We start from the raw sequence: 13,396 nt of genomic DNA on the forward strand, positions 1-13,396 counted from the left end.
ATGATACCCCGGTAAACATCTCCTTCTTTACATTAGAAACATTTTTTGAACATATTGCTTTAGACTTCTTAAAGTTAACTTTCAATCCAGATGCTTTAAAAAAAGTGTTTAGGACTTCCATGACCATAATAACCTGTCTCTTATTAGCTTTGTAGAAAAGCAGGAGATCGTCCGCAAACATAAGATAAGAAAACTTTGGCCCCTCTCTGGATACAGAAACTGATTCCCACTCTCCTTCAGTCACCTTATGCGAAATGTAACAGTCCAATCTCTCCATGCAAAGAACAAACAAATAAGGCAACATTGGATCCCCTTGCCTTAGTCCCCTATCTGGACTAAAGCTCTCAAGCTTACCATCATTTCACAAAATAGATAAAGAAGAAAAAACCACATAATTCATAATCAACCTGGTTATACTGCTAGAAAAACCAAAATTATGAAGAGAATGCTCCAAGAACCTCCAGTCAACTCTGTCATACGCCTTTTCTAAGTCAATTTTAAAAGCTAAAGTTCCTTTCTTGATTTTCGTCTTTCTCATAAAATGAAGAATCTCCTGTGCTATGACAATATTATTTGTTGCTCTCCTACCTGGAATAAATCTTCCCTGAAGTGGGCCAATGATGTTAGAAAGAAAAGGCTGAAGACGATTCAACAAGAACTTTAGTAATAATCTTGTACATCACATTGCATAAACTGATAGGTCTAAAGTTTTTAAAAGATGTGGGTGTCCCAACCTTTGGAATAAGCACAATGAGAGTTTCAAAAATTGACGCATCCATACGTCCCCCGAAAAACGCCAGGCTTACAATGGACATCTTTCCCACTGTAATTCCAATACTCCTTGAAGAAGTATGCCTGGATGCCATCAGGACCTAGCGCCTTGAATGAGTTCATTCTCATAACCGCCTTCTTAACCTCCTCTAAAGTGACCGGCTCCATGTGGCATCTACACGCCTTCTGGCTTAACTGAGGAAAGGACCAAGAGCATTAATGTCAACCTATTCTCTTCTACAAAATAATTTCTTGAAAAACTTATTAGTCTTCGCCTTCAAATCCTCTATATCATTAGTCCAAGTTCCATCTTCCAGGAAAATATCATGAATCTTATTCCTTCGTCGACGCATGAGAGTCTGCATATGGAAAAAGCTTGTGTTCAGTTTAAATTATATATATTTCTAAAACAAATTATACTAAAAATTATATATTCAACAATAATTCATTGAATTTTTTTTCTCTTTCCAGGTCCAAGAAACTTTAATATAAAGATCATTGATAAGGAAAAATCAATAATATGAGATGAATAAGAATTTGAAGAGATTATTATAATTAGAGAAGGAAAAGAGATTTTGACTTTGAATGAAGAGGATGAACTTAGCAATATTGATCGTGGAGAATGATAAACGATAACTAATAATTTATGAAATAAAAAATTTTGATTTGCTTCCTACTTAAGAATTTTGATCTTTCTAAAAACTTAAATTACAAAACTTACTTGCAATTTTTTTAGTCTATATCTGACATTAATGATATAGTTATTTGAGTTTTAAAAGTTTTATTTTATTTATTATTATTGTTTATATAACTTACGATACACAATACGATACAATAGAATATACAATACAAAAAAAATAGACTTTTTGATACAAGATATGTATCCCAATTTAATAACCTTGATTTGATCTAAATATGGCTTAGTTGTTGAATTATCCAATCAAATATTAGTTCTGATTTTTAAGAAAAATATATATATGAACCAACAATTCCAAAGTAAACCCATTTAAATCTAAAAAAAAAACATCACATGACATTTTTTCCCCTTCTTCTGGCGACCTTAACATGACACTTCATATTATTGTTTTATGACGAATTTGCTCGCCATTGTACAACCCCACAATGCATAAATGATAAAACAGACCCACTATATTCCCGAAATTGACATCATCCAAAAAGCATATAAGGTGCTCCAAGCAGGCCTGCTAGTGTTTATCCTAAGGCAATGATGGTAACTTACACCTTAAAGTTACAAAGAATATTAATGATAAAAGAATTTGTCTGGAACCGGAGACAAAAAAATAAACAATTGCAGTTATATACACATTACAAAAGCATGACAAATATTAGAAAATGTGAAAAAAATTTAATTTAAACCATGTACCCTATGTTCCAGATCCAAAGCTTGATACTAAGAAAGGACAAGGGTATCACTTGTTGGACCATTGAAATTCTATTTCCAAATTCCTTGAGGGGCCACTTTTACTTTCCGGCAAGAGTGTGTACTCTCCAGATACTGCTCCTAGCATTACCACCCGATCAATTTGAATGGTCACTTTTCCAAATGAACTCTGTAATCAGATACCAAAAAACAGGTTCAGTGGAAATGTAAAAGCAAAAATTTAATTAATTTATAGATAGAGAGTTAGGATCGAATAATACCAATTTGATTAAAGTTACGTCAATTATAACTTTTTATAAAACATATATTTTATCTAACTAACCATTGCATTACAATAATATAATAATGAAAGATAATTTATACCAAAATTTCATCGAAATCGGACATCACATCAATAATCCTGTAATTGAATAAAGTTTTGTTTATGTATATTTTGAACAAATATATCACGTTAATTTTCAAGTATATAAAAGGTATAACACACGATTTTCGGTTGAGATAAATACAAGTTTAGAGAGGATCTATAACACACAAGCTTCTAATCCAATGGTTGGCATTTTAAAAAATTACATGAACAAAAAAAAAGTTACTAAACGGTGTAACAATTGATAGAAGTGTAAATCAATCCTAACTCAGAAGGAAAGAACTGAATAAATATCAGCATTTACCTTCCCCATTTTGCTCTTATTTTTGCAAGAAATATGAAGCTTCTGGCCTTTAGGAGGACTTTCAAAGGCCCATGAAAAGCTTTCGTCCCATTCCGGATTGGGGCCAGTTGAGACCACCTGATAAGAATATTCTCACCGTCATTAGTAATTTGGTATATTCTACCAGGAAAACTGATCTACGATAAAGTCCTTATTCAGCAGAAAATACATTGTTCCTAGTGTTACATGATACACTCACTTACTCAGGCAATAAATATATAACCCTTAAGAACTTAAGATTGTCATTAGGGAAGGGACAAGAACATAAAAGCTAAGTACTTTCACATAAAAAATCATATCTGTATTCTATAGCCTACAATGTGTCAACAAACCCACAGTGGCAATATGCATGACCAGCAGAAATTTTCTTTTAAGTTTGTTAATGAGTTTCGATTTTGAGAGGAGAATGGAATAAGGAAGGGGTTGAACTTTAAAGTCTACCCTGTCCCAAAAAAAAAACAAAAAAACTTTGTGTAAAATGAACTAATCTTCATACTTCAAGCCCGTCTCTTCTAGCTTCCTCCTCAAAACCAATAACTTAAAAACGCACACACAACAGCTATATAAAGGATATGGTAATTGATCATTTCTATTTTCATTCGGATAGAGTAGGTAACTTTATCAAGAGACATAGAGATACAATCATCTATAAGTCTCATAGTAAGGTTATATAATGTATCGATCTACTTGTCTGTACATTTTACACCCATGTCACTTCACCCCATGCACAAGAGTAGATCATAATATCATAATATGCAATAATTATTGCTTAAGAGAAAATATATACCTTGGTCTGCCGTGCAGGAGTATTGCCAAGTGTCAGCTTGCAATAAACACTTGGGTTTCCAACAGACTGCTTCATATTATTACCACGCTTGATGATCACCACCAGAGTACCAGGCAAACACTGCAACAAGAATTCTGCCCTTTCCTGAAACCGAGGTGGGCCTGATTGGATTAAGTATTGTAGCAAAGGAATAGCATCTGCAGCTGCTATGGATTGAGCTCTTGAAACTTCTGCCGGGCATGCAGTCCAAGCTTGCCTGAGCAGAGAGAGTGTGTCTAAGGCAGCTTCCTGTGTAGCCTCTGAGCCTGTCTTTAAGGATGTAACGAGATGAGGAATGCTAAGAGTTGCCGGTTCAGTTGCTCTCAATCGTGGGAAGTTGCTAAATAGAGAATTTAAGGCTTTCAGATACTCCTCATTCACAGTTCCAGTAGCCCACAAATCCTTCTCAATAGCAGCTAAAAGACCATAAAACTTTGTTAGCTCATTGATTACAGAACAATTAATGCAAATATGAGGAAATCTGGACCATGATCAGAGGAAAAGTAACAAAGACATCCTTCTATGAATTACATGAAAACAAAATATTATGCAGTTGATCAGAATAAAATGATGTGTCAACACCTTCATGATAAGTGAACTCACCGGTTATTGCTCTGACTGTTTCACTGGAAGCATACTCCTGAATAGTGTGATTTGAAAACAGAAGTTTTATAAACATCGCAGCCTGAACAGATGTTTCAGGATCACTAGAACCTATCAGATCTAGAACCACCTGAACACCACCGGCCTCTGCAACTGCTCTTTTATTTGATCTACTGTACATTACAAGGTTTTGCAAAGCACATATGGCTACAACTTTCATTTCTTCTGTTGGTTGCTCCTCGAGCACATTCACTAAAGCACGACAAGCTGAAACTGCATCACTTGTTCGAGCAAGACTTTCATTCTGGAATAAATCACCAAGAGCCAAAGTTGCTAATAGCCTTGGCTGCTGTGCTTGGGTTTGTGGATCCAAGAGGTACTGGGATAATGGTAAGATGGCTGATTTAGTAACTTTGGTTTCTCTGATCTTCACATTGTTTAGCAATACTTCCAAGAGTCTTGCAGCAGTTTCCTCGCATTGATGAGATCTTAGGAGCTCCAAGAGAGCTTCTATGGCACCACTTTCAGCCATTGCTTCTGCACTGGTTCCATCATCACTTTCCAACACAAGAAGGGCATTTAATGCACCAACAACTGTGCTCTCTGAGCCAGATCGAAGCAACCTTACTAAAACAGCAACAGGCACCTCCAAGTAGAATTCAGAACTAAATTGCAGAACACATGCCAAAACAGAGGCAGCAGACTCCCATAAAGCATGGGGAATGGAAGGATCAGCTTGCAATATCACTTTGGAAATTTCAACAACACCACCCTCTTTTGCAATTTCATTAGGCCATATATGTGCAATACTAACAAGGGCCTTCATAGCTCTCTGCTGCAAAATGTGTATACCAGAACCAAGAACTCTTATGAGCGGGCCAATTACTTGTTGAATCACTGGATCTTTCTGAAGGTGTTCTTCTAGAAGTAGATGTGAGAGAAGTTCAGCAGCCAATTGTTGTACTGCTGATATTGGAGAATCAAGCAAAGGGATAAGTGGCTCAATAGCTTGGTGGGAAGTCAACGTGTAATCAGCACGACACTGTGGATGCTCTAAGATATTAACCAAAACCTGCAATGCACTATGTTGTCCATCAGGCCCAAATTCTTGTCTCGTCAGCATAGAAAACAGGGGATCTACCACTTTAGCAGCAGATGGTCCTTTAGCTATGCTAGCATTATTTGTCAATATCCGCAAGAGTTCCGAAAAAGCTGCACATAGATAGTCAGGTGCTTCAAGAAGGATGTCAAGTATGCTTTCAATAACTCCAGCTTTCACCATTTCCACTTTACAAGCAGGCCTGTCTTTTCCTAACTTGACTAGAGCTCTCGATATGGCCTCATGAAGAACATAGTTCCTACCATACAGTAGGCCAACAAGAGGGATAACTGCACCATGTGCAGCAACTAATTCAGCGAGTTGCTCATCATCAACAAGCCTATCCAATGCCCGAACAACAGAGTGTTGAGCTGGACCAAACTCACTTACAAGGAGAGAGACCAGAGGTTCCACACAGCGTGCAGCAGCCATCGTAGACCGAATCCTTGTATTTGCAAAAAGAACACAACACAATTCAGCAGCATCCCCTTTGAGGTCCATTGAACAATTTGATGAAAGGATCCTGCAAAGAACATCCACTGCGTTCATCTCCACATCTGCAACAGCGAGTGCTCTTGAAGGGTTTTCACTCAGTAACCTAACCAATGCAGCAATTGCAGCGTGCTGCTCCCTCTCTAGACCTGTATTAAGAATCTCTACCAAGGGTTTAACAGCTTGTCGAGCAGTATCTGCATTTCTAATATGGTCAGCAGAGAATAAACTTTCTAAGGCTTTTGCAGCGCTATGCCTTGCAGCTCTTCCTCCTAAACGCAGGACAGCCACAAGTTGAGTGACAGCACCAAACGCAGATTCATGTCTCCGTATCTCAGCACTGCCAAACAGAATTCCTAACAGATCTGTAGCAGCTTCTTCAGTTGCATCTTGAGGACCTAGCGAAAGATATTTAGTTATTGCCTCCAAGGCCCCAGACTCTACCATTACAATCTTATTTGATGGACAATCTCTAGCAAGCTGAGTCAAAAGCCCAAGTGCTAAAAATGGTGCTCCTGGACGATCTGGAATTGGTTTAAGCAGATCAACGAGGGCAGGTATTGCCTTTCGAGAAGTGGCACCAACTCTGATGTCATCAACTCTAAACAACCTCTCAAGAGCAACTTGATCAGGATAACGTACCAAAGAAAATTCTTCGGACAATTCCAGAAGATCCTGAATATCAGTATCGGCACAGCCAAGCAACGTGATGAGTCCATTTGCTGCCCCAGAATTAGCCACAGAAAGAAGTGTTCCCCTGCTGCCATTACAGACCAGACTAGCTATTGATTGTGCTGCAAAGTATTTGTTTGCTGATTCTTCTGACTTCAGCAAATTGGCAAGAGCTGGTATAGATTTCATGGTTGCATGTGCACGTATAATATCTCTATCTTGGAATAATATTGCCAACAACAAAGCACAAATCCACATGCTGCTGTCTTCTTTATCATCAATCTATAATTTTTCCATAAAAGATCACAGAAACATTAATACACAGAAATATAGTTATTCGTAATATATATTTGACTAGTAACTATTACATGAGTCAATGAAGTGGGTTTGTGTATTTATTTTTTATTGACTGAAATGTCATGGAAAATGCACTTATTACCTGACTATACTGTGAGAAATAATTTGAGATCTTCTCTGAGAGAACCTCAATCGCTCCAGCCTCCATTATTGCAATTCTACTGTTTTCATCATGACAAGCAAGGATACACAGTAACCATATAGCTAAGTTGGCACCAGATATAATGGCAGTGCCACTGTTTGATTGATCATCACTGGATTCTTCTTTTGTATGCCGGCAAATGCTGATGACTTCCCTATTGTCATCTCCCTGATTGGCCAAAGATGAGTCTGAAGAATTAAGCATATCAACAAGTGATCGAACAAGACCAGCACACAAGTTTGATAAGTTCAGATCCTCCAGCAGTTTCTGATGATTTACTTTTGCAGCACAAATAAGCACTGCAGCTCCTCCAATTTTTTTTTTTACATTTGTGGAAGTAGAAATTATCCTCTTAGCTATTGAAGATATACATCCAGATGCAGTAGCAACAGTGTCCCCTAAGACAAGAGGCTGATCCTTACATAGTCGTGATAATATCTCAATAGCTTTATCCTGTAATGTTGGTGTAGAATCAGCAATAGACAGGACTATAGGGCTTATGCTTTTAGGGAATTCAGCCAAAACTGTCCATGCAGGTTTACTCTTTCCGCTGGTTTTTTCTGATCTGGACAGAATAGCGAGTGCATCTAGAGCCTCCAATGTGGCAGCAGATCCATTAATGGCAGAATCTAGAAAAGAAACTAACGCAAGAACAGTACCAGCACGATTCACACATTCTGTTACAGCATAATCAACTTGCCTAGAATGTAAGAGGCGAGCAATTGCTGCTGCTGCATGTGTTTTTCCAGAAATTGTGCCTTCACGTAATACTCTTGTAGCAGGCATGATAACCTCTTCTGCAACAGCTTTCTCTGCAATTTCACCATCTAAAATAAGATTTGCCACAGCACATGTTGCCAACTCTGCTACTTCCAAAACTGAGGAGTTGGCTAGTGCAATCAATGGAGACAATGAATCTCTAGCAATAGCAGCTACATCCCTGTTCTCTTTGATTGAAAGAAATATTGCAGCCAGGCAGTGTGAGGTTTCCATCAAGACACTTTCATATTCGACATTAAGCAATTTCGAGACTGATAGAAGAGTTTTAACAGCAATGCTGCTTTCACGCACATCTTTTCTTGTTTCAAAAAGTCCTGCTAGAGCTGCTGCAGACATCGCCTGAGTTTCTTCCTTGCTTGAGCTCAAAATTTTTATCATTGTACCAATTGCATCACTCGCAGCACTACCTTCGCGTAAAATATCACTAAGAGGAACAACAGAAAGCATACTTCTCAAGGCATCTAAGACATAAACCTTAGATTCTGGTAGATCACTTGTCAATAGTGCTGTAAGCTGGCTAATAGTTGCTGTATCAGATTTATGGATTAAGTGATTCAAGGTTTTTGCAGCAATCTCCTTCCCATTTGCGCTTCCATTCTTTAATAGCCACAACAATGCAGGAACTGCATCAGCACTTTCAACACAAGCACGTATATCCTCACTATGATTGCATAGGTTTCTAAGGATTGTTGCTGAATCTTCCTTTGCTTTTGCAGATCCTGACTCCAAAATTTGCACAAGCGGAGGTATACCACCAGCAGCAGTAATGGCCCATTTACTTTCATCATTTTCATTAGACAGAAGGCATAGTAGGGCAACAGCACATTCTTGCTGCTGTTCTGATGAAAGTCCCAAAAGAGATATCAACAGCTGAACTCCTTCACGGCCTTGAAGTGCACGCCATAAACTGCCTCCACTATTGCACAGTGTCAAGAGAGCTTTTAGAAGCTCGTCTTGCACTTCACTGGCAGCCATTGTTATTAAACCAACTAGCAAACGCTTTGCATCGGAATTTGTAAGTTTAATTGATAGTATGGGATTACTATATAAACTAGCCAGCGCTTCAATGGTCCGTTCCTGCACAAGGAAGGGAGACTGAGACTTAAACTGATTGAGTAATGTCTGCTCAACTGCCAAAGGATCCGATGCTCTTGTGGATTCTGCCTTTTCATCATATATCATAAGAGCCGAAGCTAAAGCCCCTAAAGTGTCAGCAATTTGTGCAGCTGAAGTGCATGATTCAAGGCTTTGACCAAGGCTGGAGATCACAGAAGACAAGCCACCAGAGATGTTCGCTAGGGCACACATAGCATTTTCCTGTAATGCTTGAGCATGCTCTCCTTGCATGAACTCTTTCGAAGGCGCTATGGTAGCATTAATCAGAGTAGGAATGCCATTAGAATTGGCTATCTCTCGTCTTGCATCTTTGCACTGAGCCGACAGAGATTTGAGCGCCCCGGCTGCTTCAGCTCTAACAGGGGCATCATTACCAGGGCCTAATAGTTTGAGAAGATGTTTTGTTGCCTCTGCTGCCAACACTTTTGAACAAATAGATGCATCCTCCATCATCAAGAACGCAAGTAAAAAGCACACATTGGCTTGAGTGCCAGACTGTCCTGTTGTTAGTAACTTCACTAATATGTCCACTCCTCCAGCTTGTACTGTGGCATTCCAGAATCCCTCTGTACTGCTGGAGAGATTCTTCAATGCTCCAGTCAATAAATTGTCAACTACATTTCCAGTCTTCATGCCCTTTTTCAATTGTTCCCAAAGAACTGGCACAACACCTTCAGTTGAAAAAATTTTTGAACCAACATGATCTTTGGCACCATCTTGAGAGACAGCATAAATAGTCTTGGCAGCAGCTACTTGACCTTCACCAGAACTGGACTTGAGTAAACTAAGCAATGGAGGAATGCATCCTCCAAGCAAGACTTTAACCCTCAGCTCATTTTCTTTACAAAGGGAGCCCAAGACAGTTGCTGCCTGTATCTTCACATTCAAGGATCCTGACCGGAGAAGGGAAACAAGCACTGGAACTGCTTGAGAGTGAGATCCAACAGCACTAAAAGCATTTTCACGCATATCAATAAGCTCCGATAACTGCTTCAGGGAGTTCTCTTTCTCTAGCATAGAAGATGAACTCTTACGCAGCTGCTCAATGCATTGGGCAACACTTGCCAATGTCCCATCTGGATCCTCCATGCTGCTACTGCGTTCTCTGAAACAGAATATTAATTTAAGGTACACATGTTTGTATATAAGATTTGTATGCCCAAATATTCAAATTTCCATAATCCATATAACAAAATATCAAGTTAGCTGGTTCTATGTATGAAGTTCTTAAGAAAAACATTCTGTATCAGACATTTTGACACAGAAAACACACTAGAACACCAGTACAAGAAGATATATTCGCAGGTGCTAGCTTGACTGCAAGCAGAATCAATGAGGCTAAAGAACAAAAGGCCTCTAACAGAAGAAAGTAAAACAACTGACTCAAGCAACATTTTACTAGGCTGCAGATTGTTCCTGTTTGACAAAATTTAAACTTTAAAGGCATGTTTTAAGGTTTAACTAACCTCAGTCCCATCTTCAAAACAGAATGGGGTGTTGGAGACTCTGTATCTTGAACCTTCCCATCACCATTTCTTTCCTGCAATAGAAAAAGAATGACATTCAAGAAGGTCAAATGGAATGTCTGTATATCTCTAAATAGTTCCATATGTTTACCACACCAAGTTGCTAATAATATATTATACACAATACAATATCAATTTAGAAGCATGTGATATTGTTCTTTCCTTACTCTCATTATTAATTCCATACTACATTGAAACGAGTTATCTCTTTACTCATTCCCCTATTTATAAATCCTGTAAAGTATGGAAAACTAAGCATTAGGTAAACCACAACATATCCCATCTTGATCAAATAAGACCATTGCTTCAACTTAAGTTTTTTTTTTTTTTTTCCTCATTTATTTTAGGATTGTGGCAAAACAGAGTGTACCATGCGAATAACAATGAAAAAAAAATTACGGAGCTGCATATGTATCCCCATACGTTCATATGTACCACAAATATCTAACTGACTAACTAACTATTCCATCAAGATGTCAGAGTCACGAATTAAGGATGAAACTAGATAGGAAAATAAGAATGAAAAAATGGAAGTCGTGCAGAACTGAAGTACCAGGTCATTAGCAGCGAGGGTGGTGCCATTGTTGGCAGCTAACCTCCAAGTCAACGTGGTTGCCATATTCGGTGCAAGGATACTCCCTAATCGGATTAGTCCAGGACAGTGCCCCCCTTCTCCAGATCTATTCAGGAAAGACTATCAGAACATCAAAGCCTCCCTGTCCCTGCCACAGCACGAATGCACAAATCAGAAACCAATCATGAATCAGTCAATCGCAAACTAACGCGAATTAGTTCTAAAATATCAAATGCTTATAATAATCACATCAATTGGAGTGAAATAACCATCATTAGTATCTACATCTGAATCAATTTAGTCTACACTACACGTGCACGGTGAAATTTCACAAACCAAAAAAATAAAATGCAGATCAACAACCGAGGAAGTGAAGAGAGGAAAGCATGTAGTGAGTGTTAGTCAACTCTAGATCAACACGGCAGGAAAAAAAAACGAAAGGAATGATTAAAAATGAAAGTGTGTGAGAAATGAAAGCGATGTTAGTAACTTGAGAGAGAGAGGAATGGGAATAGAACCTTGAGAGAGGAGAGAGTGGGAAAATGGCGGTGGTTTATTGTTTATATAGGTTGGAAATTTGAAGTGTTGATTTGGAATATGATGGGATGGGATGGGATAGGAAGGGTGTGAAGAGCGAAGAAGCTTGTGGTGTGGTGGTGATCGGATGCTGTGATTGTGTGTGTGAATGTGTCGCCGTCATCAGTGGAGAAAACAGCACCGACAGCTTACAGCTCAGAGATTCCAACGCTCAATTTAACGGCTAAGCTTCGGCTTCACAGTTAACGTTTATTTGTTAACTTCTCTCTCTCTCTTTTTCATTTCTCTATTTTTTATTTTTAACTAACACGTGTTATAAGACACACATGCCTTTTTTTTTTTTTAACTGAAATAAACTAAACAAAAAGAAAAACAAAACAATGAACTATTTAAATAGAAGGACAGTCCCGTTTAAGACTATTCTTAAACTCTTCCCAAGGTGAAAAAAGTTCCACATGTGAAAGTTGTAACTTCATCGCCATCTTTGTCATAGTATCTGACACCGTATTTGCATCTCTCATAATCAAACGAAAGTTAACACGCTAATTCCAATGCATGATATCTCTTATTTTGAGTATTAATGAATCAATAAACCCAAAACTATTTTGAGTAAGAAGATTAAATGCTTCCACACAATCCGTCTCAAAAATAACATCTCGTTGACCCACATCCCAAGCTAAGAGATATCCTCTCCAAACGGCAAACAATTCTCCTTGAAGAATACTATTACTCTCAATCATTCTCAAACACCCCCTTTGCCAACTCCCATTACAATCTCTAATAACACAAGCAAAACTAACACTATCACCCGAACCAAAATAACTAGTATCACAATTAATCTTAAAAGTACCAATGGATGGGGGATTTCAAAAACCATTTAGAGTAAAGGGAAGGGATATACGTTGTAATTCAAAAATATTCCTAACCGTGTCTTAAAAGAACAAATTAAGATTATTATTAATAAAATATTTCAAACTTTAATAAATATAATAATTATATTACAGTCTTGATTTGTATTTGTTAAGGTATACGTTAGTTACCAATGAATTATAGTTCAAATGATATAATCTTTCTATATCCACCTAAAAAGTCGCATATTTAAGTCTCCTTATCTTTAATAAAAAAAATTAGCTAACATATATTTTTTTTATTTTTTTGAGAAAAGGACAAATAGGTCCTTAACTTTTTTTTTCGCGGACATTTTCATCTTAAGGATTAAAAAATACATTTATGTTCCTGATTCTCTTAAAATGTGAACAAATTTACTCTTCCGTTAAAGTGACTCCATTTGACCCAACAGAAAAGTCTGACGTGGCTCCCGTGGCGCTAACCAGACCGTTACAGGAGCACACGTAGTATGTAGCTTTTGAAAACAAGACATATTAGTCCTCCGCACCAAAACGACGCCGTTTCAATTGGAGCCCTAATCTTCCAAAGTCAATACTTGGTTCATATTCAAACATAGCACTTCGGGTTCATTAATACTTCTCCTTTCATTCTTATTATTCTCCAAATTCTCACTCTCTTGCTCCCTGGCAACTACGACCTTGTTTCAGTTCCGCAATTCCAAATCGTGAGATGAGGACAAGTCGTTTGTCAACTCTGAAACCACGACGGCGGCGGCGCCGCGTATGAAGTCTCCCAGTTGTGGCACACTGCGCATTCGAGTGCTCCCTTTCCAATCTTGTGGATTTTACGATTGAGTATTTTAAGGTTAGAAACGAGTACTCTAGGTTTAATTATGTTGTTGGTTTTACAGTTTTATCAAAATTTTATAATGAGGTCTTTTTTA

At 38.0% G+C, this 13,396-nt stretch overlaps 1 protein-coding gene across 3 annotated transcripts; it reads right to left on the minus strand.

The window, feature by feature from the left end:
• Positions 1,825-11,829, minus strand: LOC107622378 (protein CELLULOSE SYNTHASE INTERACTIVE 1). 3 transcript variants are annotated; one of them, XM_016324249.2, is made up of 8 exons: positions 11,586-11,829; positions 11,047-11,215; positions 10,434-10,507; positions 7,012-10,072; positions 4,310-6,854; positions 3,668-4,122; positions 2,842-2,958; positions 1,825-2,342 (listed from the first exon to the last, which is right to left on the minus strand). In XM_016324249.2, exons 2-8 carry the CDS (start codon positions 11,110-11,112, stop codon positions 2,202-2,204), a joined length of 6,459 nt encoding a protein of 2,152 aa, XP_016179735.1. In that variant the 5' UTR covers positions 11,113-11,215; positions 11,586-11,829; the 3' UTR covers positions 1,825-2,201. The 3 variants fall into 3 exon arrangements, with proteins under 3 accessions (XP_016179735.1, XP_020970046.1, XP_016179737.1); XM_021114387.1 differs by lacking the exon at positions 11,586-11,829 and adding an exon at positions 11,404-11,568; XM_016324251.2 differs by lacking the exon at positions 11,586-11,829 and adding an exon at positions 11,317-11,568.

The sequence above is a fragment of the Arachis ipaensis genome, chromosome B10, assembly GCF_000816755.2.
Source record: "Arachis ipaensis cultivar K30076 chromosome B10, Araip1.1, whole genome shotgun sequence".
In the NCBI taxonomy this organism is placed as follows: Eukaryota; Viridiplantae; Streptophyta; class Magnoliopsida; order Fabales; family Fabaceae; genus Arachis; species Arachis ipaensis.

Bases quoted from the DNA above. Each gene is read 5' to 3' on its own strand.
- LOC107622378 (XM_016324249.2), bottom strand. From the start codon at position 11,112: ATGGCAACCACGTTGACTTGGAGGTTAGCTGCCAACAATGGCACCACC. The intron at 2,959-3,667 runs GTATATATTTTC...TATTCTTATCAG, and splicing joins CTCCTGCACGGCAGACCAAG to GTGGTCTCAACTGGCCCCAA. The intron at 2,343-2,841 runs GTAAATGCTGAT...ATCTGATTACAG, and splicing joins ATAAGAGCAAAATGGGGAAG to AGTTCATTTGGAAAAGTGAC.